This window comes from Solanum pennellii, chromosome 1, assembly GCF_001406875.1.
Source record: "Solanum pennellii chromosome 1, SPENNV200".
NCBI classification, from domain to species: domain Eukaryota; kingdom Viridiplantae; phylum Streptophyta; class Magnoliopsida; order Solanales; family Solanaceae; genus Solanum; species Solanum pennellii.
Window position 1 is genome coordinate 84574630 of NC_028637.1, and position 27270 is coordinate 84601899.

The 27270-nt window shown below is 33.6% G+C and overlaps 3 protein-coding genes across 4 annotated transcripts; 1 reads left to right on the plus strand and 2 right to left on the minus strand.

Annotated features, from left to right (window-relative positions):
* Nucleotides 1-286: 286 nt before the first annotated feature.
* LOC107008037 (eukaryotic translation initiation factor 2 subunit gamma-like) lies at nucleotides 287-13021 on the plus strand. Of its 2 annotated transcripts, none has more exons than XM_015206926.2 (9): nucleotides 287-440; nucleotides 3430-3578; nucleotides 3736-3797; nucleotides 9749-9861; nucleotides 9938-10040; nucleotides 10973-11200; nucleotides 11294-11512; nucleotides 11716-11976; nucleotides 12311-13021. In XM_015206926.2, exons 2-9 carry the CDS (start codon nucleotides 3473-3475, stop codon nucleotides 12611-12613), a joined length of 1395 nt encoding a protein of 464 aa, XP_015062412.1. In that variant the 5' UTR covers nucleotides 287-440; nucleotides 3430-3472; the 3' UTR covers nucleotides 12614-13021. The 2 variants fall into 2 exon arrangements, with proteins under 2 accessions (XP_015062412.1, XP_027768587.1); XM_027912786.1 differs by lacking the exon at nucleotides 287-440 and adding an exon at nucleotides 2134-2279.
* Nucleotides 13022-14110: 1089 nt separating this feature from the next.
* On the minus strand, nucleotides 14111-18257 carry LOC107015876 (UDP-glucuronic acid decarboxylase 4-like). The gene is made up of 8 exons (XM_015216300.2): nucleotides 17656-18257; nucleotides 17284-17582; nucleotides 17032-17179; nucleotides 16336-16415; nucleotides 15725-15808; nucleotides 15457-15531; nucleotides 15267-15359; nucleotides 14111-14609 (listed from the first exon to the last, which is right to left on the minus strand). Exons 1-8 carry the CDS (start codon nucleotides 17939-17941, stop codon nucleotides 14400-14402), a joined length of 1275 nt encoding a protein of 424 aa, XP_015071786.1. The 5' UTR covers nucleotides 17942-18257; the 3' UTR covers nucleotides 14111-14399.
* A 136-nt stretch (nucleotides 18258-18393) lies between these two features.
* On the minus strand, nucleotides 18394-20727 carry LOC107011133. The gene is made up of 3 exons (XM_015210504.2): nucleotides 20494-20727; nucleotides 20309-20399; nucleotides 18394-18807 (listed from the first exon to the last, which is right to left on the minus strand). The coding sequence occupies exons 1-3, from the start codon at nucleotides 20558-20560 to the stop codon at nucleotides 18672-18674; spliced, it is 294 nt and encodes a 97-aa protein (XP_015065990.1). The 5' UTR covers nucleotides 20561-20727; the 3' UTR covers nucleotides 18394-18671.
* Between the last annotated feature and the right edge of the window lie 6543 nt (nucleotides 20728-27270).

Here is a 27270-nt window from a genome sequence, read left to right on the forward strand (position 1 = left end):
GGCCACTAGATGTCGTGACACATCCACCCATAAAGCTAGATCTGCCCCTGCCCGTACATCGTGCACGCATATATACTAGTATAACTTAGAATTTAAGTTGCATGTTTCGACAAAACTTTAACTTAATCTCATATAATTTCATATCACAATTTCTTCTCACATGATAAAACCGATTCTACAATCCAAAAATAACTCAATACATTTTACCAAATAAGCAAAAATCCATATAACACACTTTCTTCAAAGTAAAAGTTCCCCAAAGTCATTTGATATTATTTGTTTTTTCAAACTATGATATATTAGAAAGTAATGGATCTTTTTGTAATTTAATTTGTAAGAAATTGGTGGTATCAAAGTAAATATTATCAGCCAAAATTACACCTCATTCTCTCTCTCATTTGCAATCCGACGGCTGTCCGCACCATTTCCACTCTACTCCGGTGAGTCCACCGTCGTTTCTCCGATGGCGGCGTTGCCGCTGAGCTTGTCATTTCCTACAAAGATTTAATTTCCAATCGATTTTTATTTGTTGTCTTAATTTCACTGTGATTTTTCTTATTCATTTGCTGTTATAAATGTATTCTAGTTTTCATTTGATTATGGAACTCTAATAGGATTAGTTTGTGTAAAGATAAAGTATTTGGAGATAATATTTTTGCGATTAGGGTTTTGTGAGTGTTTTAATCTGAAGTTATGCTCTCTTGCTTATTGAAATCTATTAAGTTTGTTTGTCAGTTCTTTGTTCTGGCTGGCTATCTAACTGGAAAGAGTACGGATTTCCACCATCTTTTTCCGGATGTAAATTAGGTAGCAAAGAAGCTCTAATAGATGAATCATCAATGGTAGTCCTTGCTTTGATCTCGTGATGATATTGCATTTCTATTTCAAACATAGTGTTTCGTCTTCACAATTGCAAATAGTTTGTGCTCTTGTTTAAAATATTGCATCGGATGATGGAAAGGAGGTAGAGTTGCTTGGGATGCCCACCTTATCCACCACATGCTGTCTAGTAGGGGCTCATCTTTGTGAATTGCCATGCTTGTTTGCACCTATTGACTACTTTTATTCCGAGTGGAGGCACAAACAAAATGAGAGCGTAAATGTAGGAGGGGGAATTTTCTAGTACCTTTAAGTAATTCTCATTTTGAGTGGTTGTTTTGTTCTCTTATTTGGACTGAAAGAAAATAGAAATTTCCCCTAATATATGTTGCAACAATGTAGTTTCTAGCATTTTTGTTTGTTGCACTGCCATGCTGTCTCTGATCGATTGGACATGTTTGGCAAATTTATAACAAGCTCTATCAACTCTTAAAATACATCGTATTACTGATTTGATATATTGGAAAATATGATTAATTCCTCTCCAATTGGAATGTGTTCGTTTAATTACTGTTTAGTCGATAAGGTTCTATCTTCTACTACTTTTGAAAGAAGTTTCTGCTGTATATATATACATACACACATATTTGGATTAGGTAAGTAGGGTTTGATTCAGTAAGCATCCAGAAGACGCAAATGTTGAAAAAAGAGGAGTTAGCTCACCCTTCGGAGTGGCCCAGTGGTTTGGGCTTGGGACTACCATGTCGGAGGTCTCAAGTTTGAAACCCCTTGCCAGCAAAAGCAAGGATTTGCCTTCTGGGTCGGGCTCGCTGCACCGGGTTTGCCTAGTGCGGTTTACCTCTTCTATGTGGTTCGCGAGCTACTGCATAGGAGTGGGGTTTACCCTGCACGCACCCAAAGGGTATCGGTTGCGGTTTTCCTTGTCATGAAAAAAAAAAGGGAGTTAGCTCTTGCACAAAATCACATATCTCCAACTAAAATTTAAGGAGCTTAGAAGATCCAAAAATATATGAGAATTATCTACACTATTCAGTTAACAACCAAGCAAAAAGATTGGGAAATCCAGTGTTGTGAAAAGCGCAGAAAAGCGCGCTTCAAAGCGAGGCGACCCTTGTGCGCTTTTTTATCTTGAGGCGAGGCGATCTGAAAAAAGCTCTCGCTTCAGATGAAGAAGCGAGAAGCAACCCTAAGGCAAAAGCGCAATAAAGCGCGCTTTTTATAAAAAAAAGCGACAATTAGTGTTTTTCTAAAAAAAATTAGGTTTTTTTTTTAAAAATAATCTGAAATATAACCTTCTCTCTCCTCACGACTCTTCTTTCACGACTCTTTCCCTTCTTTCTCTCCTCACGACTCTTCTTCCACAATACTTCTTCCCTTCTTTCTCTCCTGACGATCTCGACTGAGGCTGCCTCTCTCTTCAACCTCGACCGCGACTGCAGGTAACTTTTTGTTCATCTCTTTTTTAGCTAATGTTTATTAGTTCATCTCTATGAGTTTCTTTTCTCCTGGAATATACAATCTTCGCCTATGCTTCATCTCTTCATCTCTCTGAGTTTCGAGTACTCTAGTTTTTTCTTCTTCTTCTCTTCTTTTCTTCATCTCTGCTGCCTGCTCTGTTTCTAATTACTGACTGCTGCCTCCTCTGTTTTTTTTTTTTCAATTCTTTTCCTTTTTTTTTTTGATCATTCTAGCAGCCTTGTTGAAGAATAGGAGTTTGAATCTTTGTGATTTAAATATGTTTTTGATTTTTTGCTTTATATGTTTTGACTTATGAGTATTTTTACCTATGTAATTTCTTTCAATCTAAGACTATATTACCTCTATTTAGTTATTTAATATTTTTTTATTTTTATACTAAATGTCGCTTTTTTTAAAAAAAAGCGTGCGCTTCGCTTCACGCTTCTCGCTTCTGTGAAGCAAGCCCTCGTCGCTTTTTTCCGCTTCTCGCTTCCCAAAACACTGGGGAAATCATCTATCTCTCAAAAAGATCTAAAGATATGTGAGAACTGTCAACACTATTTTGTCTGCTTACGAATGGTCCTATTTATGCAGGCATGAATGATTAGCTATAGCCTGCATAAGCCTCTTTGAGGTGGCAGGACATTGCCCAAGTGACTCTAAACAAGCACATAACCCATACAAACTTTATTACTGGGTAGTGCAAAATACGTGGTGTGCACTTTCTGTCATAGTTATAAAATATGTATTGCGCAATGCAATACCAGCTCTACGAAGCTCCCCTGACAGCTATCCAATTAAGGCATGCTACTTTTGTATGGATCTTGGTTTCAGCTTCAGGGCCATTTTTCCATCATATTTTGCATATAGATATCCTCCCATAACATCCCGCACTCCTTCGGCTCTACTATTTCTACCGTAAAATATAGAAACAAACCTTTCTATAAGTGACTAAAATGAGGAATAAGAAGGAACAATATTCTTCTCAGTCTAGCAAAACGATAATTCGTAATGAAATTCTCTTATTTGTGATTCTATACCTTGTGTTTATTATTAGACTGCTTGGTTATCTCTTGAAAATCACCTGCAATTTTGTTGATGACGTTCCCTTTCTTCTGTTCCAAATTACAGACTCACGAATTGCTGACCTCTAAATTATCGAAGAGCAGCCAAAATGTCTCGAAAAGGACTAATGGAGCAGGACCTGAGCAAGTTGGATGTAACACAGCTGCATCCACTTTCTCCCGAAGTGATATCTCGTCAGGCTACGATCAACATTGGTAAACTGTCTGTTTAACCTTAAGCTTCTTTGTTCTTCTTCTGCATTCTGTATATTGGAGTGAAATTTTCTGATTTTTGTCTCTCTAACTTTTTTTTTTCTGGTCAAGCTTTTTACAAGTTACTAGAGATGGTGCTTAATTTAGTTTCATTTGCCAGGTACCATTGGCCATGTGGCTCATGGAAAGTCAACAGTTGTAAAAGCTATATCTGGTGTGCAGGTACATTGTTATTTCAGGCTTATAATGGCATTTAATTGAAGTGTACAAGGTTTGTTCTTTTAGTTCATAAGATTCTTGTTGGATGTCAGTGCTTCTTTTAATCTACTTTCTCTTACTTTGTTAAAAATCATACGCTGATCTTACTAAAATATCACCACAGTTTCGTATTGCACCTTTATTGTAGATAATCCATTATGAGTATAACCATACATTGACACCAACTATTAGTGTTTCATTTCTACAATTGTGTAGTTGGTCAGTTTTTTGAAAGAAGCTTCTTTCCCAGAGTTCCTCATTTTCTTTTTGTTCTCTTATGGTGAAAAACAATAAACTCCTTGCAGTGTTTCCCTTAGATAGCATGGTGAAGTATACCATATAGCTTAAGTTGCTACATGAGATGGAGCCTATACTAGAAGTTCCGCTAGAGTTATCAACTTTTGAGGTCCTTGATGATATTAATGTTTGTAATTAGGTACCTCTTAATGATTGCTTCGGCATGGTGATCACAGTGTTATCAAAGGCGAAAAGCGCAAAAAAACTCTAAGGTCCATGAGGGCTTTAAGCGCAAATAAAGCGTGGGCTTTGATGAAAAAAAGCGCAAAGGGAGAAAAGAATACAAATATATATGTTTAATCAAAGACTAATAACTGTAAACATGAATGACAAATATATGTCCAAAGAAATTGAAAAGAAATTATGATAAAGTGAAATATCAATTATTTAGTGTCACTTCTTCATACGAGGCTCATTGGCAAGGAAATATTTGCCTTAGAACCTTGATGATGACGCTGAAACGCACATAAAGCGAGGTGTAGTGCTCAACACGTTTTGAGCCTCACTTCAGGGCTTAAGCGCGCTTAAAGCGCGCCTTTGATAACACTGGGTGATTATCAAGTCTTTAGTTATATTTTGTTGTTGGGTAAAGTGTAACTTTTATTTATAGAAGTAGCATCACCCTAAAGAGTTACAGCCAAAAAAAATGCTGTCATTACAAATCGTGCAAGAGCTAATAAAGTCGAGTCCGGAGCCTAAATGTCCACTTTTTTCTTTCAAAATGAATCAAGGGCCATTGATTTATTTAACCAAATTGGACACCTCGCTGCCCAGCGAGATCCTTACTTATTTAAAGCCGTGAGAGGCGTCAACATCTTTCTCGAGTAGGGGCAGCGATTTTACCTTTTTTTTAAAAAAAAAAAATCGTTGCTGGGGCAGCGCGTTTAGTTTATTTATGTTTCATTTTTAAATCGCTGCTTCCTTAAATATTTTTTAATTTTTTTTTGGCATGCTTTCACATGAAAGGAAATTTCACATGTATCATAAAAACAAAACTTAAACATCACATGTATTGATTTACAAAAAGAAGAGTTCACGTGTTGAACTTAATTTCCTTATTTATATTCAACATTGTTCATTGTTCAAGTACCTAACTTCAAACTTCTCTCATACTAATTTTTGAAGTCTTCAATTTGTAGGTATATTTTGATTTATTTTATTTTGAAATTTAAGAATTAGCTATTAATTATTATTGTATTGTGAAAAAAGTTTCCGGGCTTCTTGTGACTGCCATAGTTCGCATGACGTTCAAAGATCTTGTTGATCGTTTTGTCGAAAGAAGTAACTTAGTTGTCGCATTATTTCAAAGTAAAATGCCATGGCCTCTCGCAATAGATGAAAAAAATTATTGATTATTTTTAAAGAGCCCAAGGGAACACTGGTACAATAATAATTAATATCTAATTCTTAAATTTTAAAATAAAATAAATCAAACTTTACCTCACAAAGTAAAGGCTTCTCTAGAAAAATTAAAATTTAATCGACAAAAAGAAAATTAGTATAAGAAAAGTTTGTAGTGAGGTACTTGAACAGTAAACAATGAAGAATGTCTATATAAATAAGGAAATTATGTTAAACATGTGAACTCTTCATTTTATAAATCAATACATGTGATATTTAAGGTTTGGTTTCATGATACATGCTAACTTTCAGTTCACGTGAAAGCATGCCAATTTTTTAAAGAAAAACAACAAATTTTAGGAGCGGGGTTTTTACCCTGTGTGCACGCGGATTTCCCTTGTCATAAAAAAAAAAAAAAGAAAACTAAAATCGTTGCCCCTGCAGTGTCTTTTTTTAAAAAAAATAAAAAAATTGGACAGCAACGCTGACCATACAGTGACTCAACCAATTTTTTTAAATTTAAAAATCTCTGCCCATGCAGCGATATTAAGTAAAAAAAAATTTCCAACTAAATCCTGCCCCAGCAATGAGAAAGATGTAATTTTCAGCGTTAAAGTCAAGCATGCCCAACAGCGAGATGTCCGATTTGGTTAAAAAAATCAATGACCCTTTATGCATTTTGAAAGAAAAAAGTGGCCCTTTTGGCTCCGACTCTAATAAAGTCAATAATGCACAATGCATCATATACATCTAATGGAGTCATGTTGCACCAATGGCTAAGCAAGAATATAGGATTGTTCTTCATGATGGTACAAAATCTTCTTCTTTCTCAGAAACCTATAGTTCCTTTACTTCCAAATGACCCACCAAATAGGCAAGGGTCTATAGCTATTCATTGAACTTGCGGTGTTAGAATAGTAATATGTATATACAATCTTACTTAGAATAGGAATAGCCGAATAGGAATAGTAATAGGAATAAGAAAAGTATATAGTGTGCTAGTTGGAAAAGGAGTCTATTGTAGTATCTATAAATAGGGTCTCTCTAATATTATAGAGACAACAATTCAATAATATTCTTTTCCTATATTTCACATATGAACTAACTAAGAGAATCATTCAACCTTGTGCGGTGCCATGATCTTCCAATTGGATTTTCAGGGCTATTATGGGTTGGTGATCGGGTTAGCGAGCAAAGAGTAGAAGCTCTTCACCGTGAATTTACCTTTGAAGAAGCCTTTCCATGGAAATTGGTATGTTTGGGTTGAGGTAGGAAGTTAAGCATTTGCAACAAATGGAGGAAAATGTCAAGTTTTCAATATTTAGCTATAGTAGTCAATTGATTAGAAGAGCTGATAAGAAGAGATTATTTAGGGGTGAATGGCCAAGTCATGAAACATGGAAGAATTTAATTTTGCCCATTGTGAATTGCTACCTGTGAATTTACCAAGAATACTTCCCATAAGTCTGTAATATGCTTTTAGATACTCAACCGCAGAGGAGGTTGAGTAGATTTTGTGACTCAATGGTTCAACATGCCAAACTTAGAGACAATAAAATTCCTCACAACTGAACCTCGTAATCCATTTGTAGCACTCATTCCTAAGAAGACAAGAGCAAAGGAGTTGGGAGATTTTACGCCTGTTAGTTTGATTGGCTGTATATACAAGGTGATTTCAAAGGTGTTGATGGAAAGACTAAAGAGGGTGATGGCTAAGATAGTGGACTCCCAACAATGGCTTTTACCAAAAGGAGACAAGTAATGGATGTTGTTTTGATAACTAATGAAGCTGTGGACTCTAGTTTCAAGCAAGAACCAGGAAATTTATGTAAATTAGATATTAACATGGCCTATGACCATTTTATTGGAGTTCCCTACTAAAAAATATGGCAAATAATAGGGTTTCGGTAGAAATGGATCAAGTGGACAGACATTGCATTTTTACTGTCAGGTTCTCCACTACCATAAATGGATCTCCCAAAATGATTTGTCCTTGCTCATAGAGGTTTTGAGACTGGAAACCTCTGTCTTCCTTTTTGTTCATATTAGCTACGGAAGGGCTCACCTACATGGTTAAGACAAGAAAATTAAATGGATAGATCAAGGGTTTTAAGGTGGCCAAGAATGGCTGTAGCTGCTTGGAGGTTACGATCTCCAATTTGTTGATGACTCTTTAATCTTTTGTGATGCAAAAGAACAACTACTGAGGTTCTTAAAAGTTATTCTGGTCTTACTTGAAGGCATGTCAGATCATGTGTGCACATCAATTGGAGGAGGAGCCATCTTATCCCTATCAATGAAGTAAATGACATGGGGGTATTTACACTGCTTATGGGAGGAACAATAGGTAATTTACCTACTGTTTATTTAGGCACGCCATTGGGTGCAAAATCTTAGTCCAAGGCTGTTGGAACAATGTTGGTGAGAAGTATGAAAACAAGTTGTCTAGATAATGTCCTTATTTCCCATTCCAGTAGGGATTGTTCAAAGGAAAGGAAACAAAGAGAAAAAGAGGTTTTCATTTGGTCAAACAAAAATCTCTGATAGTTGGTAAACCTCATGGTGGACTAGGAATTTGGAATCTGAAGGTGCAAAACCAGACACTCAAGATAAAATGGTAAATGAGGTATTCTCAAGAACCTCAAATATTATGAGTGTGATTAAAGCAAAATGTTGAGAGTAAGACAAGTAGATGTCAAAGGAAGTTAATGCAGCCTATGGGTTCAGTTTATGGAGATCCATGAGTACACGCTGGTCTGATATGAAGAACCAAACATCAATTGAAGTATCAATGGACACAATATACTATTCTGAAAAATAATTGTCTAGGGGGTGAGTTTTTTGAGGCACTTTTCCCTGATATCTTCTGTCTAGTGCAACATCAGCAGAATTACGAACTTCTTAAGATTGGGATATAGTATTTAGTAGAATGCTAAATGGTTGGGAGGTGACCAGAGTGGCTAATTTTACAAGCAGTTGGAAAAATTTAAAGGACTACAGAATGAAAGCGACAAATTGTGGTGGCAAGGTCACAGAAGTGGTGTTTATATGGTGAATGTAGCATACAAAATTCTATCTAACTATTGCTAATTGGCCATGGAAGCATACATGAAAAAATTTAAGATTCCATAGAGTAGCCTGTTGGTTACTAAACGAAGGAGGCTATTATGAAGCACAAATACTTAGCCATCTATTCCTACATTGCAATATAACAAATCAACTATGGAATGTCTTTATCGATCTAAGATGCATTCCTAGATATTGCGTGACAGGATTATTGAAGTTCTTTTACGTTGGGATGAAGCAAGAGCCCAAACAAGGGACAGAGATAGATGGAGAACTGTCCCAAACATGCATATGGTGGACAATCTGGAAAGGAAGGAATTCCTGATGTTTTGAGGACAGAGGCAGCTTGCTGCAAAAGATCAAGTTGAATTGTATTTTGCTTTTTTTGTTTTGTTTTTGGTGTAATCAGTTCTATACAGAAGATAGTGTTACAGTTCTAGATGTTTTAGGTTCCACCTAGGATTTATAACATTGTTCTATTCTGCACATTTTTAGTTATGGTTCCCAGTTCAACCAATGTTCTGTTTTTATTCAAATATACATGCATGTTACCTTCTCGAAAAACAACAAATTATTTGGACTCTTGACTCTTGTTGTGGCTCTTCAAATCTCGAATCCCCAAACCTCCCTGTTTCTTCTATTCATGTTTTGTTTGACTAATCTCCTTGATACCTTGCCATAAGTGATCTCTGTACAGTTCGTCAATTCTTTCAATTACGGAACCCGGCATTGAAACAGAGACATAGTGTATGTAGGCAATGAGTCCAGAACTCTGTTATGAGAATCAGTCTACTACGTAAAGAGAGATATTGCCTTTTCTCGTTGGAGAGTTCCTTACAAACCTCTCTAGTACACCATCCCTAATGGAAATGGTATTGGACTAATCAATATTGCACTCGAAGTGTCAGCCAATAGATAAAAGGCTGATGGGTGGACTGGTTTCTAGAAAGAATGGAGAGCCTCTCTCTCTCACCCTAAAAGCTCACACATGATCCCATCAAGTCTTTGTTCCTATTTATTTTTCCTTGTGCAGGCTGCTTCATAATATTGGTCTATTACTATGTCTATTCATGAATTGTAGAACTAAAAATAGTACTTAGAATAAGAATAATATTTCACAATAATTGTAAAGCTGAGAAGATGTTGCTTTAGGTGGCTTTACACTATTATCCTTGAAAGTAACCATTCATTATTTCCCTTAAATTCTGCAGACTGTCCGTTTTAAGAATGAGCTAGAGCGTAACATTACCATCAAGCTTGGATATGCTAATGCCAAGATTTACAAATGTGAAGAAGAGCGCTGCCCTAGACCCATGTGCTATAAGTAAGCTCTTGAAATTTAGAGAAAGTGTACTTTTGTTTCATCTGATTTATAGTAAGTTAAACAAAATTCCTTTCAGGGCATATGGAAGTGGAAAAGAAGACAGCCCCATGTGTGATGTCCCTGGTTTTGAGAGCTGCAAGATGAAACTGCTGAGACACGTGTCCTTTGTTGATTGTCCTGTAAGTATTTCACATATGCCTATCTATCTAGTGTGTAATCTTGTTTGCATTTTGGAGTTGATATACAAGGTGACTAACCTTTGCTGTATACAAGTGAGTATATACCATGGAATATCTTCTTAGCTATAGCTAAACATTTTGGACCCTTCGAGTTTTAGGTGCTTATCATATTGTTCCGTTGACTGAGAACTTCTGCATCTATTTGATGGTTTTACTTTCCAGTATGTGAGCCTGTGTGATTTGTCAGTTTTTCCTCATTTGTCTATGTTTAGATACTGTATTCTTTAGGCGTAAGGGTGCAAGCAGATGTCATTTATATCATTGAAAAGGCACTTTTCATAGAAGAGGAATCTATTTGAATGTTTTAAATTAAATGGAATTGTATTGTATCTCTTATCGTTTTTGGTGCAAAGAACAAATTGTAGATGATGAAGTGAAGATAGTAGATTTCCTAGGAGAACTGCAAGTACCTTTTTCTTATTGTTATGTTTATTTGCAGCCATGTTTTTGGAGGTGGCCAGCATATCCTTAATGCTGGGGAATACAAAGTTAAACAGTTTCAAAAACAAAAATAAAACAAAATTACCATTGGCTGCATTTTGTTTTCTTCAACTTTTTCCATTTTAACTTACCATTGGATGCTTTCACGCAATTATGCTGAAGATGGCTGAGCATCTATTCTGCATGCAGTTTATATTGCATCTTTTTTGTCTGTAATTTACTTTCTGTTTTTCTTCACTGGAAGTTTCCAAGCATAAATTTTTTTCTTTTTTGATGAGAAAGTTGTTGATTGATATTACCGGGCATAAAACTTTTCCCTACGTTTGTTATTTCATTAGCTCTTTAGGTTTGTCGTATGATAAAATTGTCTATAAGCTATTGATTTTTGTTCCAGCAACGGATATGTGTTTATTCTGTCTCTTTTGCTGCAGGGTCATGATATTCTCATGGCTACCATGCTTAATGGAGCAGCCATTATGGATGGAGCATTACTTCTAATTGCTGCCAATGAGAGCTGTCCCCAGCCTCAGACTTCTGAACATTTAGCTGCAGTCGAAATTATGAGACTCCAACACATAATAATTCTTCAAAATAAGGTTGATCTTGTTCAGGAAAATGTTGCCATCAATCAGCATGAAGCTATTCAGAAATTTATTCAGGTTAGTGGTATATGGTATTGGTTAGACTTGCACTGTTTTGGTGCTTGATCCATGAAGCTAAATAATGATACTGTACTTCAACACCATGTTCAGGGAACTGTAGCAGATGGTGCCCCAGTTGTACCAATCTCTGCTCAACTGAAGTATAACATTGATGTTGTTTGTGAATATATTGTGAAAAGAATTCCGATTCCTGTGAGGGATTTCACTTCACCACCAAATATGATCGTTATTCGGTCATTTGACGTTAATAAACCTGGTTTTGAAGTTGATGAGATTAGAGGTGGCGTTGCTGGTGGCAGTATTTTAAAGGTATGTTGCTTATTTCCTTTTAACTAGCGAACACGCTATGCTTACAACATCTCCGTGGTCAGATACCTTTGTGATTTTACCTGAAAGTCCATTCTTGTTTTTATCATTTACCGTAGTGGGGTGTTTATTCTTACATGTACATTTAAGAAAATCTTGTAGCAGCATTTACATACTTGGTGTCAGCAGTTCAATTTTTTGTGCAGGGTGTGTTGAAGGTAAATCAATTGATCGAGGTTCGTCCAGGTATTGTTGTCAAGGATGAAAGTGGCAATATTAAATGTACCCCCATATATTCAAGAATCGTGTCACTGTTTGCCGAGCAAAATGAACTACAATTTGCCGTGCCTGGAGGCCTTATTGGAGTTGGAACAACCATGGATCCAACACTGACACGTGCTGATCGATTGGTGGGACAAGTTCTCGGGGAGGTTGGGTCGCTTCCTGAAGTTTTCGTCGAATTAGAGGTAAATGACTAGTTCAAAACAATCCAGAATAGGACAGTTTAAGTGTGACTGTTAGATATCTCCTATTAACTGTTTTTTAGGTAATGAAAATGTTGCACAAGTTTTATACTCCGTCATCTGTTGTACACAGTTGCCATTTTCTTTTCTTAATCTATTGTTTTTGAGCTAATTTATAGTTAAGTAGGCCCTACCCAGACCCCACTTTTTGGGACTATACTGGGTTGGATATGTTGTTTTATATCTAAATAGGCTCACTTGTTAGATCCATTTAATTTTCTAAGGCCATGTGCTCGCATATCCTCATTGAATGTACCGTTACTCCTTTGTAATGCAGGTGAATTTCTTTTTGCTCCGTCGTCTTTTGGGTGTGAGGACAAAGGACACAGAAAGGCAGGGTAAAGTTTCAAAGTTGGCAAAGGGAGAAATCCTTATGTTAAATATAGGGTCTATGTCAACTGGGGCTCGTGTTGTAGCTGTTAAAAATGTATTTGCGAAACTGCAATTGACGTCCCCAGTGTGTACCAGCAAAGGCGAAAAAATTGCTCTAAGTCGGAGAATTGAGAAGCACTGGCGTCTTATTGGTTGGGGTCAAATCCAGGCTGGTATTACACTTGATGTACCACCGTGCCCCATCTAAGTGAATCGAAATAGTGAGTTACTGAAAGAAGAGGGATAAAGTAGTGAAGCAGCATAAGACGGTATCAGATGTGGGAAGGCAGGCAGTTGCTGGGAACAATTTTCGTCAGGTGGAGAAGAAAACAAAACATTATTTGGAGTTTTTTCGAAACGTTATGATCTGCAATATTTTACTTTCCTTGCTTGTGATATTTTTCTTTCTACCTCTCATTTTCTTTTCCTTGTTGGAATGGTGTTGTACCTTTGTGTAATTCATTAGTTGCGGTGGATGTTAAAATGAGTTCCATCAGAAATATTGAGCTTGCGGCAGAAAATTTGAACCACCTTGTATCGTCTATTTCTTTGCATCATCTCAGACTTTGGAAGACAAATCTGTGTTGATATTCGTAAAATATTTTTTTCCTTTTTAGTCTATAATTACAAGGTTGTTAATCATATGAAGAGTACACAGCCTACTGGTTTACATTAGAAATAATAAATTTGCCTTGAAAAACCCGAGTTTACTAGCCGTACTTATAAGACTGATTGTTTAGTGGTGCTAAAATAATTATCAAACATTATGTGCCAAATGTATAATGTGAAGAATTATAACTGCCAGTTTTTTTGTGCTAATTCATCTCCATAAGTTAATTAATTAGGTATTAGTGACCTGGTTGATTGAAGGGTTTTACAGGTATCCCTGCCGGATCTAAAGGTGAAGTAAGTATGAGGAGATGTTAGGCTGACTCATCTTTGCGTATATTCAGGCTGAAACAATTGGTAATAACGAGTGTCCAGTAAAGATGTTATATCTTCTCAAAAACTCCTCACTCTTGATTACAATTGTATGTTACTAGTATTACTGACTTATCTTTAAAAGATTAAATTTAAATATCCTTACAAGTAGCCAGGGGTGGCAAATTCAAACTCAATCTGTTTAAGTTTGGGCTCGCTTATTTATTAGTTCATAAGAATCAAGTGGGGTTCATCAAAAATTGTGTATGCAACATTTAGCATGTAGCCTTGTCATTCTGGTGATTGAACCTGCATTGTGACTTTATGTAAAAAAGGGATGTAAGGACATGTGATATACTAGTACTTATATGTAATACTATAACATAAGGAAATACTTGAAGGGAAAATGACCACTCAATGAAATGCGAGGAGAATCCGACTTTAGAATAAAATCAATTACATAAGATATTAGTAGTTTTAGGCGTTTGTCTTAAGAACTCACACCTTCTTGGTTAACAATAGTTCTTCCAAAATATTTATAATTAGCTCATGGGTTCATAATCATGGTTTATATTTCATCATCCTATCGTAAAATCATAACGTTCTTACAAATTGCAATTCATAGTTTGTCATGTTTTCTTGGTAAGAACAATGAAATGCATAGAATAGGAATATAATGAAAATCTAAGTTCATGACATTCAGAATGAAATACATAACATTTCATAGCTTGAGCACTAACATGTCTCATGAAAGAAAATTACACAAGTATGAAGAAATGCAACGTATAAAAGTCTCACTATATTCTCATCAATGACATTCAAAACTATTGTTCTTGATTTAACTAATACACAGAAACACACCTCCCAAATCAAATATCCTCTAGTACACAGAAAACAATTCAATTATCCTCTTTTAACGGAGAACTTTATTCCGAAATAATTATTAATGAAAAAAAAAGTATAGTCTATATAACCTATATAAGTAATTGTACGTATTCATCTTCAACTAATGATCTTTGTTTCATCCATAACCATATTATGGAAAGAGTATAATAGTATAGTAGTACTATTTACTATAAGCCAGAATCGAGCTTATCATCGCCAAATATACGTCGTCGAAAGTCATCAACCATGCGAGGTAATCCTTGTCGAAGGGAGACTGTTGGTTCCCATCCTAAAAGTTGTTTTGCTTTTGAAATGTCTGGCTTCCTTTTGTGGGGATCATCTTCTGTGTTTGGCTTAAATTCTATCTTTGCATTTGGATCTATTGTTTCTTGTACTACCTGCAAATAAATTATGATACATCTCCATCTCAACCTGGTATTGTAGGGCTAATACTTATTGAGGAGAATTTAATTAAGCAATTAAATTAAGGTATCTCTAGTCGATTAAGATGCCACACACGTCAATATGATATCAGAGTCAGACTCATTTCAGTTCTTGATTTACTCAATGTTAGACACACATGTTATATATTGCTCACTCTTTAGTTGACAGGTGCATAAGTGCTGAGTCTCATATTAGTAGTAGTGGGATGGGGGACTTGGTCCGGTCTTGACAAGTCTCACCTTTTTGCGCTTATAGTTGGGGTTGATGTTAGACCTAATATGTTCATTTCTTATTATGATACGTACCAAAGCAGACAGAAATCTTGAGTCAAGTCTCACCACGACTCATGATTATAAAAGAGTATACACATACTTAGCAATGAAAAAAGAATTAGATCAACATATAAAAATGTATTAAGAATATAATTATGTAATTAATTAAATTAGGTTGTCTGTAACACCCTAGGCACAATATGTAAACTAATACTAGTAGACACATACTTCCCAAAATTATTTTCATGTCTATTTAGCATGGCTCAGTAATTGTTTAATGTTTACACACTTATTAATGATGAAGCACATATCCAAAAGATTTAATTAGTGGAGTAATACCTTAGCTAGTTCAAGCATGGTAAATTCACCAGGGTTGCCAAGATTGAAAGGACCTACATGATTTCCTTCCATCAATCTCATCAATCCTTCTACCTATTTATTAATTATAATATCAAAACATTAGAGGCCTCAAAAAAAAAAAAAAAAAACATCACAAATTTGACAAGGAAATATATGGAATATAATTTACCAAATCAGAAACATATTGGAAACTTCGAGTTTGCTTCCCATCTCCATAAACAGTTAATGGTTGCTTTCTCAATGCCTGCAAATATATATTTCTAATTTATATAGCACACTAAATTAACAAATCCACATGACATATTAGTCGTGTTCATCGATCTCCTTCGTGATTTATTAATGGAAATTTTATTTTAGATGGACAGAAAAATTTGTTCATTTGTCTGAAAAAATAATTTGTTTTTGATTTATATATGGAATAATGTATTAACACATACCTGTGCAACGAAATTGCTCACAACTCGACCATCATCTATGCACATACGCGGTCCATATGTGTTAAAAATTCTAGCAATTCTAACCTGAAAAAAAACAAGAATTTTGTTCTTAAAATAATAAGTTTCTCATATTTGAATTAAACCTTGAAGTTTTAATTCTATTATATATATGCAAGGAAGGTATTTGACTTTAATTTTGAAAATAAAAATGTATAACTTTGCTTTTAAAAATGAGAAGCATCCCTAAACTTGGCGCAAATTAACTATTGACAGCCTTAAAAATACCACTCTACTTAACTAACTAAACTCAGATATACCTCTGATACACTCCCGATATGCAACATGACATAGCAAATGGGTCTCAAACTCGTTTAGGAGCATGGAGTTTTCAATAAAAAATGAGAGAAGTATTGAAAACACCCCTTGACAAGAATTTAGGGGTGTATTTCACTATTGCAAGATCCGGGTGTATTTAGATTTAGTTACTTAAGAAAATAGGTGTTTTTAAGATCGTCAGTAGTTTGGGAATGAAACTAATAATTTTCGTCAAGTTTAAAGGTGTTTTTGATACTTCACTCTTAAAAAATTGAAGTGTTGAAGTAGTAGTAAACCTCAACGTTAAGTCCTCTATGGTAATCCATGGCCAAAGTCTCAGCTGTTCTCTTTCCTTCATCATAACAACTTCGGACACCTGCTCAATCATCAAACCAAGTCTAGTATTATCGTTAGATAAGTCATAGGATTGGCAAATGAGCGGATTGGATTGAATATGAACGGATCGAAAATAGGTTAAATACAATGATCGAAATAAAATATTTGACTCATCCATATTGAATACGGATTAAAAATGGGTTAACAAACGGATAGTAAAGACTATGCACGGTTACATGAAGAGTCAAGTGAAAATACAAGTTAAAAGTCAAAATAAGCTTAGACTCCAAGAAAACAAGAACTCATGAACAATAACAAGCAGAGAAATGAATATAGTTAATGTGGATTATTCATATTTATGGTTACTTATTTTTTCTAACCATCTTGTCAGCCCAATTGATTAAGATAGCAAAGATGAGAAAAGAATGATTTGAGAATCTTATAGCTCAGTTGATTGGTTATCTGACCTTTCATCTTGTTAATAAAGTTTAATTCTTACCTCATAATCCCTTCTCCCATCTCCCATTTTCCCTACCCAAAAAGTTTTTTAAAAAAATTTGAATTACTTAGTTACATGGTCCATTGACATGTGAACAAACTGTAATTACAATCTGGAGTACAAGAATAATAAAATATGGATGAAGGAATTGACTAACCAATAGGGTTAACATTGCCCCAATAAGTTTCAACTTGAGGATGCTGCAAAGGATCACCATACACTTCACTTGTGCTAGTTATCAGAAATCTAGCTCCTACTCTTTTTGCCAGCCCCAACATGTTCAATGTTCCCATCACATTTGTTTTGTAATCTCTTTCTACTTAAGTCAAGGAAATTAACTTACCAAAAATAAATTCTCCAAAATATACATAAATAATTCTCCAAGTTATTATTAGTAGTAAAAGGATATAATGGTCTTGACGGGATTATACTTGTAATGAACAGGAGAAGCAGGGCACGCCAAATGATAAATATGATCAACTTCAAGCAAGATAGGCTCCACCACATCATGCCTAACCAACTCGAACTTAGGGTTATTGAGATGGTGCAACAAGTTCTGTTTCTGACCAGTAAAGAAATTATCAACCACAATCACACTATCCCCTCTCTCTATCAACCTATCCACCAAATGGCTCCCCACAAACCCTGCTCCACCTGTTACCAATACTCTCAAATTCTTCCTCTTCAATCCCAACGGCACCTTTCCACCTACAAAAACATTTAATAAATCTAAGGTAACACGTTACATAATATATGAAATAATAATATGTTATTTACATGCCTGCATTAATGTTGCGGTTAGATTGATCATGATCAACCAACTCATACGTTATTCTTCGAGGAATCGGAGTTGATGAGACATGATCAACGGACACAGAAGCACTGCTGATGGTACGCGGGGAGAGATTAATGACACTGAGAGCGGAAACTGAAACAATGATTCCGATGAATAAACAGATGAGTCGCTGCTCTCCAAGCACGTAATTAACGATGGAAGAAGATAAAGCCTTCTTGCTAATCATCGTGTGTTTTTTTACACTAGTTTTCTCAAGATGTTCAGCTCCCATGCTGGACAATTTTTAAAATTTTTTGTTTTTTTGGTTTTGGAATATGGATCGATGGGTGTAATAAGAGATCCGATATGTGGGTTGTAAAAAGGAATGAGTCATGGAATTGCTTTGAATTGTTCTAAAGTTGTTACTTTCTGTGAAAATGACTCAACTAATTAATTAATGGCTTTTAATAACTCTACCTTTCTACCTGTGTAAGCTAACCTTAGCTTTCTTTACTATAGTCTATGTTAAGATTAAAAGATTCTTTTTAAAATGTTTAGATCCCTAATGTATTATGACCAAGTCTAACCATGTATTTCTTGTTTTTGTTATAAAGTCTTGTTTCTACTCTATTTGGTACTTTTTTTACAAATTACTTGTGGAGTTTGGCTAGATTTGGAGCGTGACTATTTTGTGGAGGGCTTATGAAGAACTGTAAGTTCATTGAATTTTGTTAAGATCCGTGCTCAATTGAATATTTTGTTACTGCTAGAAGGGCAACTTTATATGAATCATTACAAAAATCAAAATGAATAGACAATGATGTCTAATTTTAGCTTTAGCCGAGAAAGTTATAACTATAGCCACAAAGTTCATTCGCCCTCGAGAAAAAGGAAGGAGCAACATGCCCACAATAATCACATATCCTAAGGAGGAGACGCAGTACTAAAGATTTGATATAGTAAAAATCTTCCATAAAAAGCTGTGCCTAATCAGTTTGGTTTTTATTCATTGAATTGGCCATTCACTCCTTGTGAGAATGGGCTTGCGGTTGGAGGAACTTGGCAACACGTTCTGCTTTAGCTCCTGAGCTATGGTCATAGTACTCGACGACTGCAGCCCCTGCTAATGCAGCAAGTGTGAGCGCTTGTGCGTGCAGCCTGATTACCAACAAAAAAACATCAATTACTCATGACGAAAGCTTAAAAAATGTTCCAATTAAACAACAAAAAATAGTAAGGCAGTTCTTGTTAACTGTCCCTTTTTCAAGACCACAGGCATTATATTGTAGAGTGCACCAGACTCTACTCTTATAAGAGAGTAAAAAACAACATGTACAAATCGCAAGAATCTTAAAAACAAAGCATTCAAGACCTGTCCAAGTAGGATGTTTTCTCAATACTAGGAACACATGCATATCCTAGTATCCTACTAGGTTTCTCGTATTCAAAATTATAACCATAAAACTCATTGAACGAGCATCAATACATGAACTAGAACAATCACAATTCACAACAAACTAGGGCATTCGAACACAACACAAGGATAATGGAGACCATACTATGAGAAATGGAACAGTCAGGGCATTCAAACTTTAACACGAGGTCATCCATATCAACATAATATAATAAATAGGCACGGCATGTACAGGAAGTATTCAGGTAAGTATTTTCATGGAACCTTGTAATAAGAGCATGTTCAATTAGAAGAATGTTCCAAGCATAGACAAAATCCAGAGAACTATATTAGCAACACCCCTTTCTCCCCGTGGTGATCTTGTCAAAGTGAATGGGAGATATTGGTGTCAGCTTCAAAAATGTGAAGAGTAGCAACCAAAATAATGAATTTTCTGAAACAGAAATGTTTTCCCCAATTGAAAACCAAGAAAGACATTTTTTTTTTTTGTAAAAATTGAAAAAAAATAATCTTTCTTGCTGTCTGATGAAAAACAGTTTTGAAGCAAAACACCAGTGTGCTACCCCCGGCTAGTTTGCAGATCAAGACACATTGATTTTCACAAAATTGTGGAAAAGGTTAAAGATAATCTCCTATGAGAATCTATGATAGTGTCTCCCAATAAGATTGGTTTATGAAATTCTGGACATCTTAAACCAAATGGACACCGCCTTTTAAATCCAAATACTCAGCATAATTTCTGTACAACTAAAAGAGTAAATTCCCTTTCTGAACCGAATTCAGAGGGTGAAGAAAGGAAAAGCGGATCAAATGTCCTGTCAAGTCCCCCTTCTCCACTAAAAAAACCCTGAACTCTAAAGTTGAAAAACTGCTTATGAATATGAAGATCTGAAAAACTTCCAAGCCTATTCGTGTGTGAGCAATTTAGAAGTATCCATACCCGAATTCACGCTCTCATATCCAGTAGCCCTAAACCTTAAAAATTAGATTACCAAGTCCGAGCAACTTTAGTTTAACCCACAATCCGAACTCAACAGAGAGTAAAAGATACAGCAAGCAAATTCAACAATTAACATAACTAGGTCCTGCTAAGGAACCCTAGCTCAGAGGTGAATAGATTACAAGTAGAACCAATCTATGAATCGGGTAACACATAAACCCGATCGTAAAAATAAAAACCTATATTTATAGTACTAATCCCTTCCGTAATCAAACAGAAATTGGGGATTAAAAAGAAGAAATTACCTGGCATGAATGATCTTAACACTGGTTTTCATATGGGGTTGAGACCAGTTGTAAGCAATTGAACCCGCTATTCCACTAAGCCACAAACACCCTTCAACAAAAAGCAAAAACCAAAAACCAAAAGAGTTGATTCACATAAGATAAACCATATCAACAATCAAGATTCAAAACCACAAATAATTTACCAACTGTTCGAAGTTTGTGTTCAACAACCCATTTCCTCACAGATTCCATAGTGTTATTCTCTGCCATTTTTTTTTGCGTGTATAGACAGAGGAAAATCAATGGAGGTTTTTATATATGATGATGGTTTCTCTGTTTTATATATTTGCAGTTGCCAAAAGAGAGTAGAATAGAAACACGTTACGTTTGTGAAGGCGTTGGACAACACGCGTTTTAGTCAATAAACCGCCTTCAATATGCCCCGGCCGCCAACTGGAATCCCTAAATACTTTCCAATAGGCCTTCTTACCGCGGTAAATATCGAATTATTAATATTGAAATTGAAATATTAATATCGATTAATATGATGGTGTTTGGTAAATATTATGTATTTAAGTGTATTTGGGTTTGATATTCATAATAATATCAAGAGAAACTTACATAATATATGATAATAAAAAATATTTATCATTTAATAATATTTTTTTATTTGATTATTTTTAATTTATTTATAATACAAGTTTAATACATATTATAAAGAATAATTTATTAATCACATATAATAAAAGTGGATAATATATTTATCACACATTTTGATACACTTATAATACAAGTGTCTAATTTTTATCAAACAATATATTTCAAAAAACAATTATAATTCATATATATTGCATACATGATTTACTTTTAATACATATTGCAGATTTAACATAGTATTACTATAAATGATAATAAATAAAAAATATCACTAAAATCAATTATTTATTAAAATGTATCAATTCATGTAATTTTTCCTAATATCAAATACCGTGTATTATGAATATCGAAATGTATAGTTATGCATATAATTTATGTATATTATTTTAAATTAGCATCAAATAAAAATAATTATTAATTAATGAAACTTTAACCATTTTATTTAAATTGAAATGTTTTTTATGTGATTAATTACAAATGTTTTTTTTAAATTATGTTGATTATATCGAAATCAAACTTAAAAATATTAATAATGTGGTACAATAATGATATAGTATTTTTTAAAATTAAAAAGTTAAAATTATGAAATCAAACTGTACATACAATTTATATTTAGTTATAAAAAATAAAAATAATTCATCAACAATACTCATTAATAATAATAATAATAATAATATAAAATATGAAAAGTGAATAAATATATTTTAATATTTTTTATTTACTATTTGAGAAGTGTTGCGATATTTAGGTAGTAGTCAGTTGGACCACACCCCGGCTCTAGAGGTAGTTTTCTAGCAAAAGTAGCTCCCATAATGTGCTTATCATTCGTGTAAGGCATACATCGGAGGAACTAGCAAAACAATTGGTATGCCGAAATTTCGTTCATTTGTCAGTCGATCCGCCATTCTATTTTGTTCCTTCAAAATGTGCATCATCTTTAAGGCATCCAACTTCTGTATTAATGATCTGCACTATCAATAAGGCTATCATAGAGTAAAATGGTCATGCTTAATCATATGAATAATATCAGTGGATTCAGTGTTGATTTTCAATGGAGTTAGGTTGTGATCAACTTGTAATATTAATTATTTCTTCCTTATAGACCAAGTTTACTTGTAACCCAAGTAATATCATAAATAGTATTTAATAAGGAAAAGATATCGTTTGTACATTGGTTACTTGATGGACGTATCAAATTAAATCATAACCTCTATAAATTGGTCCTCCCTCCATCCATTAGGCTTACCACATATTCTTTACAATAATTTCATCACTGACGGTTATGGTAACACAAAGTTAGGGCAAGGAGGTAGAAATCAATTTACAACTAACGCTTCTGCTTTTATCTGTGATGATGTCTTTCTCATCAGGTATGTACCCCTAATGATATTTATGTAAGATTATCGTGTTCAAGATCCCGATATTATGTAGGAGTGGGCATAAACACCAAAAAACCGAAAAACCGAACCGAACTGAATTTTTTCAGTATTTTGATTTCGATATTTCGGTATTCAGTTTACTTTTATGTAATTTTTGGTATTTCGGTTCGATTTTCGGTACGTATTATTTTGGTTTTTGGTATTTCGATTTATACCAAAATATTATATTATAATTTATATTATATTAAGTAATAATTATTAATGTTAAATAATCTTTTTTAAAAAAAAAAGAAAAAAGAATTTGAAAAGTGATTATTTTTAACTTTTGTCTTTTATACTTTATAGAAAAGTAGAAAGTAATAACCCTATCCCTAATTCATTTTGCAGCTATTCCTTTTCCTTAGTTACTTTCAAGTTGTTCATTATTCATCCTTCCTACTTCCTAGCAGGTAGCAGCAGCAGCCGCAGCCAGTGGCGGATCCAGAATTTAAAGGTTGTGGGTGCTCACTTCCTTTAACATAAACTTGTTAGCAATCACAAACGGTAAATGTATACTAACTCAATTAAGAATAGGAAATGTCAAAACAAGTAAGAATAGGAAAAGTCAAAACAAGTACAAAATTGGGAGTTAAATAAGCCCTTAATTAGAAAAAAGAAAAATAAAAATAAAAAAAAGTCGTAAAATTCGTTGGAATTAATTTTTTTTTAAAAAGAAGAGTTAAATAAGCCCTTAATTAGAAAAAGGATTTTTTTTTTTAAAAAAAGGTGTAAAATTCGCTGGAAATTTTTTTTTAAAAAAAAATGCTACTGGCGGGATTCGAACACTCGCCAGTGGCTTCGCGCACCTCTAATTGCAGAGGTTTAAACCAGCTCACCCACAACTACTTTTGTTCTATGGGTGCTCATTTAAATTATAATAACATATGTATCATATTTTCTATATATATATACAAAAAAATTCGGAAATCAATGGGTGCTCGAGCACCCGCGTCTGGCTTACTGGGTCCGCCCCTGGCCGCAGCAGTCGCCAGCAGCAGCCAACTGGCGAGTTCAGAATCAGAGCGGCCAGCGACTTCAGATCGGCGTTCGGCGGTCAGCCGATCAGTCGACACTAGTCCGGTTTGTTTTTTTATTTTTCTTCTTTGTTCTTGACTTCTTTCATTTTTTTCTTTTTGATTTTTATTTTTGTTACTAGTTAGTGTGAATTTATTGTGAAATAATTTTTTTTATATAGATGACTGAACAAAATCAATTAAATATTGGTGTAGCTGATCAAAGTCGAATAAGTATGGTTGGTTCTACGGATAATACACCTAGTAATAGCATTGATCCGTCAATTGGCACAAAAACAACCAAAAAAACAAAAGAAAAGAAATGGATCCTAGATCTCCTGTTTGGCAACATTTTGAAAAGGTTTTTGAAAATGGTGTATTAGTTAAAGCAAAGTGCTTACATTGTAAACAATACTATGCTGCCAATAGAACTAGAAATGGAACAAGTGGACTAAAACAACATTTGACTTATCAGTGTAAAGTGTATAAACCTCCGATTGTTGCACCTGGTATTCAAAAATTGTTAAATATTCAAAATAACAATTTAGTGACTTGGAAATTTGAGCAAGAGGTATGTAGGAGAGCTTTAGTTGAGATGATAATTTTGGATGAACTACCTTTTAGTTTTGTTGAAAAAGAAGAAGGCTTTAAGAAGTTTATGAGTGAAGTCCAACCTTTGTTTCATATTCCTTCTCGTATGTAGACACGTAATTTTTGACCGAATTTAAGTTTTATACCCTTTTTAGAGCTTAAATATTTTTTATAAATATTTTGAGTTTTATCTTATTTTATTAAATTTATTTTTAATAGATATGAAAACCACAAAGAAAATAGAATAACACTTTAAGGTATATTTTTATTTATTCATTCAAAGTTTTAATAAATTAGTGATTTTAATTTTTTATATTTTTTTTAATCAAGCTATTTAATTTTTCTTAATTAATATTATTATTATTTTATAACAAAAAAATAATTAAAAGAAATTAACCTAACCATTATCTAATCCCCTTCACCATTTCTCTCCACTCACCCCACACCCCACTCCACTAATCCAACTCTTCCATACAGATGTACACACAAATACATAAATATATATACATTAATAATGGGAGGAGAAAAGAGGAAAAAGAAAAAAAAGTGGTACAAAGGAAAAGATAAGAAAAAATTTCAGAAATCCAAAGAGAAAAAAAAATCAACAAAAGGGAGGAATAAAAAAAAAAAATTAGCAAAAGAGAGAAAAAGAAAAACAAAAGAAAATTTTTCTCCTTTTTTTTCCTAAGGAACACACGCACAAAAAAAACAACAACTCAAAATAGTGGAATTCGAGGCTTCAAATTCGTGGTCCTTATCGAGGTATTTTCTTTGTGAATTAATTTTCACAAAAGGTAACTCTTGATCTTTATTACATTATTTAGTTTCAGAATCATGCAAGATATGATTTCAATGATATAAAGTGTTTTAAATTTATGCATGTTTAATTCTTACATTATGATATGAAACAGATTGAGATTTTATATTATTAAATTTAGAATAAAATTTATATAACATGTATTTATTCTTGCTTGCTTTAAAGTTTCCTTTTATCTTGTTCTTCATTAAAATTCGAAGCTTAATATTCTACAGTATGCAGTTAGTAATAATTAGATGAAATTTAGTTCTTATTTGTTAAGTTACTTTTTCACTTTGTATATTTAATAAAACTGTATTTATTTATTTTTAAAAAAGAGAAGAATAAAAATAAAAATAAAATAAATCAAACCTACACTATCTTTACATTTCTTTTAATGCGAAACTTTTTGCAAAAAAAAATCAATTAATTTGTTCATGTTGAAAGAATAAAAAATAAAAATTTATATAAAAGGAAAAGACGTAAAAGAAATTTATAAAACATAAAAGTATAAAAATAAGAAGGAGAAAATATAAAAGAAAAATAAGGTAATGTATAAGAAGAAAGAGAAACAAAATTTAAAAAAATAGAAAAACAATATTAAAGTGACCCAAAATATGCAAAATAAATAAATAAATAAAATTAATTTTAATTACTGAGTTCTTTTCATTTTAATGACTAAAATAAGAAAAAGTAAAAAATTTATATGAAAAGGTGTATTATTTTAATTTATTTTTATCTTATTTTCTTATTAATATATTATTCATTTCCTTTAGAAAAATAAAACTAAGATAATGTATAATTTAGGCTTATGATAATGATAATACTAATAAAATATTAAGATTCAAAAAACATTAAACTACTTTTAGTCTTAAATACAAACAAATAAACAATTTGTGGTGAGGTTGGAAAGAGCTGCTACCGATAAACCACACACTAATAAAATATGACAATTTTACAAAGTAATTTAAAATAAATCAAAGAAAGCGGGACATAAGTAAATTATTAGGTAATAAACATAATATATTCAAAATTAAGTCAAGTCATATAAAAGTCAATAAAGCGACCGTGCTAAAATCATGGGACTCGAGAGGTGCCTAATACCTTCCTTTCGGTCAACAGAATTCCTTACCCGAATTTCTGGTTCGCAGACCAAACAAAGATTCATTTCCTTTTAATTAGGGATTACACAAAAAAGGTGGCTTGGAACACCGTAACTCAATGCCAAGTGGCGACTCTGAAAAAATTAAAATAATCCCTTTATTAATAACGTCACTTAAATTGAAAAAACTCTTACGCCGCCGTGTGGAAAAGGGGTGTGACAGCGTAGAACCATAACAAGGGATTGTTATGAAGTTTATGGTGAATTGAGAATAAATTTGAAACAATCTTTAAGAGAAATACAACCAAGAATTATCTCACAACAGATACATGGACTTCGGTTCAAGGAATCAATTATATGTGTTTGACTTCTCACTTTATTGATAGGGATTGGATGCTTCATAAAAGAATATTAAATTTTTGTTCTATCACTAGTCATAAAGGTGAGCATTTGGCTGAGTCTATTAGTAATTGTTTACTTGATTGGAAGTTGGATAACGTTTTTACTGTTACGGTTGATAATGCGTCTTTATATGATATGGCACTTTTAGAGTTGTCCAAAAATTAGATATGTGGGGAACTAATATGATGGAAGGTAAGCATCTCCACATGAGATGTATGACTCATATACTTAATCTAATTGTTTACTTGATTGGAAGTTGGATAACGTTTTTACTGTTACGGTTGATAATGCGTCTTTATATGATATGGCACTTTTAGAGTTGTCAAAAAATTAGATATGTGGGGAATTAATATGATGGAAGGTAAGCATCTCCACATGAGAAGGTAAGCATCTCCACATGAGATGTATGACTCATATACTTAATCTAATTGTGCAATATGGGTTGAAAGAAATTGGTCCTTTTATCAAAAGGGTGAGACAAATGGTGAAATATGTTAGATTATCTTCTTCAAGGACAAGAAATTTCTTGAAATGTGTTGAAATGCAAAAGATAGAATGTGATAAGATATTGTCTTTAGATGTGCCTACTAAGTGGAATTCCACCTATTTGATGTTAGACACAGCAGAAAAGTTTGAGAAGGCTTTTGAGAGGTTTGATCTTTATGATGGTAATTTTAATTCTTTTCTTGCTACTGATGTTTGTGAAGATGAAAGTATCACAGGTTCAATTCAATATGAATATTGGTCTAATGTGAGGAATGTCACAAAGTTTCTTGAAAAATTTTATGAGCTCACTTTGAAAGTTTCAGGCTCACGGTATGTCACTTGTAATGTTCATTTTGAAGATATATGTGAATTTGATGCTTATTCGAAATTATGTATGGCAAGTGATGACCTTGATTTGAGTAAAATGGCGTTGGGAATGAAAGAAAAATTCAAGAAATATTGGGGTACTCCTGAAAAAAGAGAAAAAACATAAAATGACACCTGAAGTTGTCCCC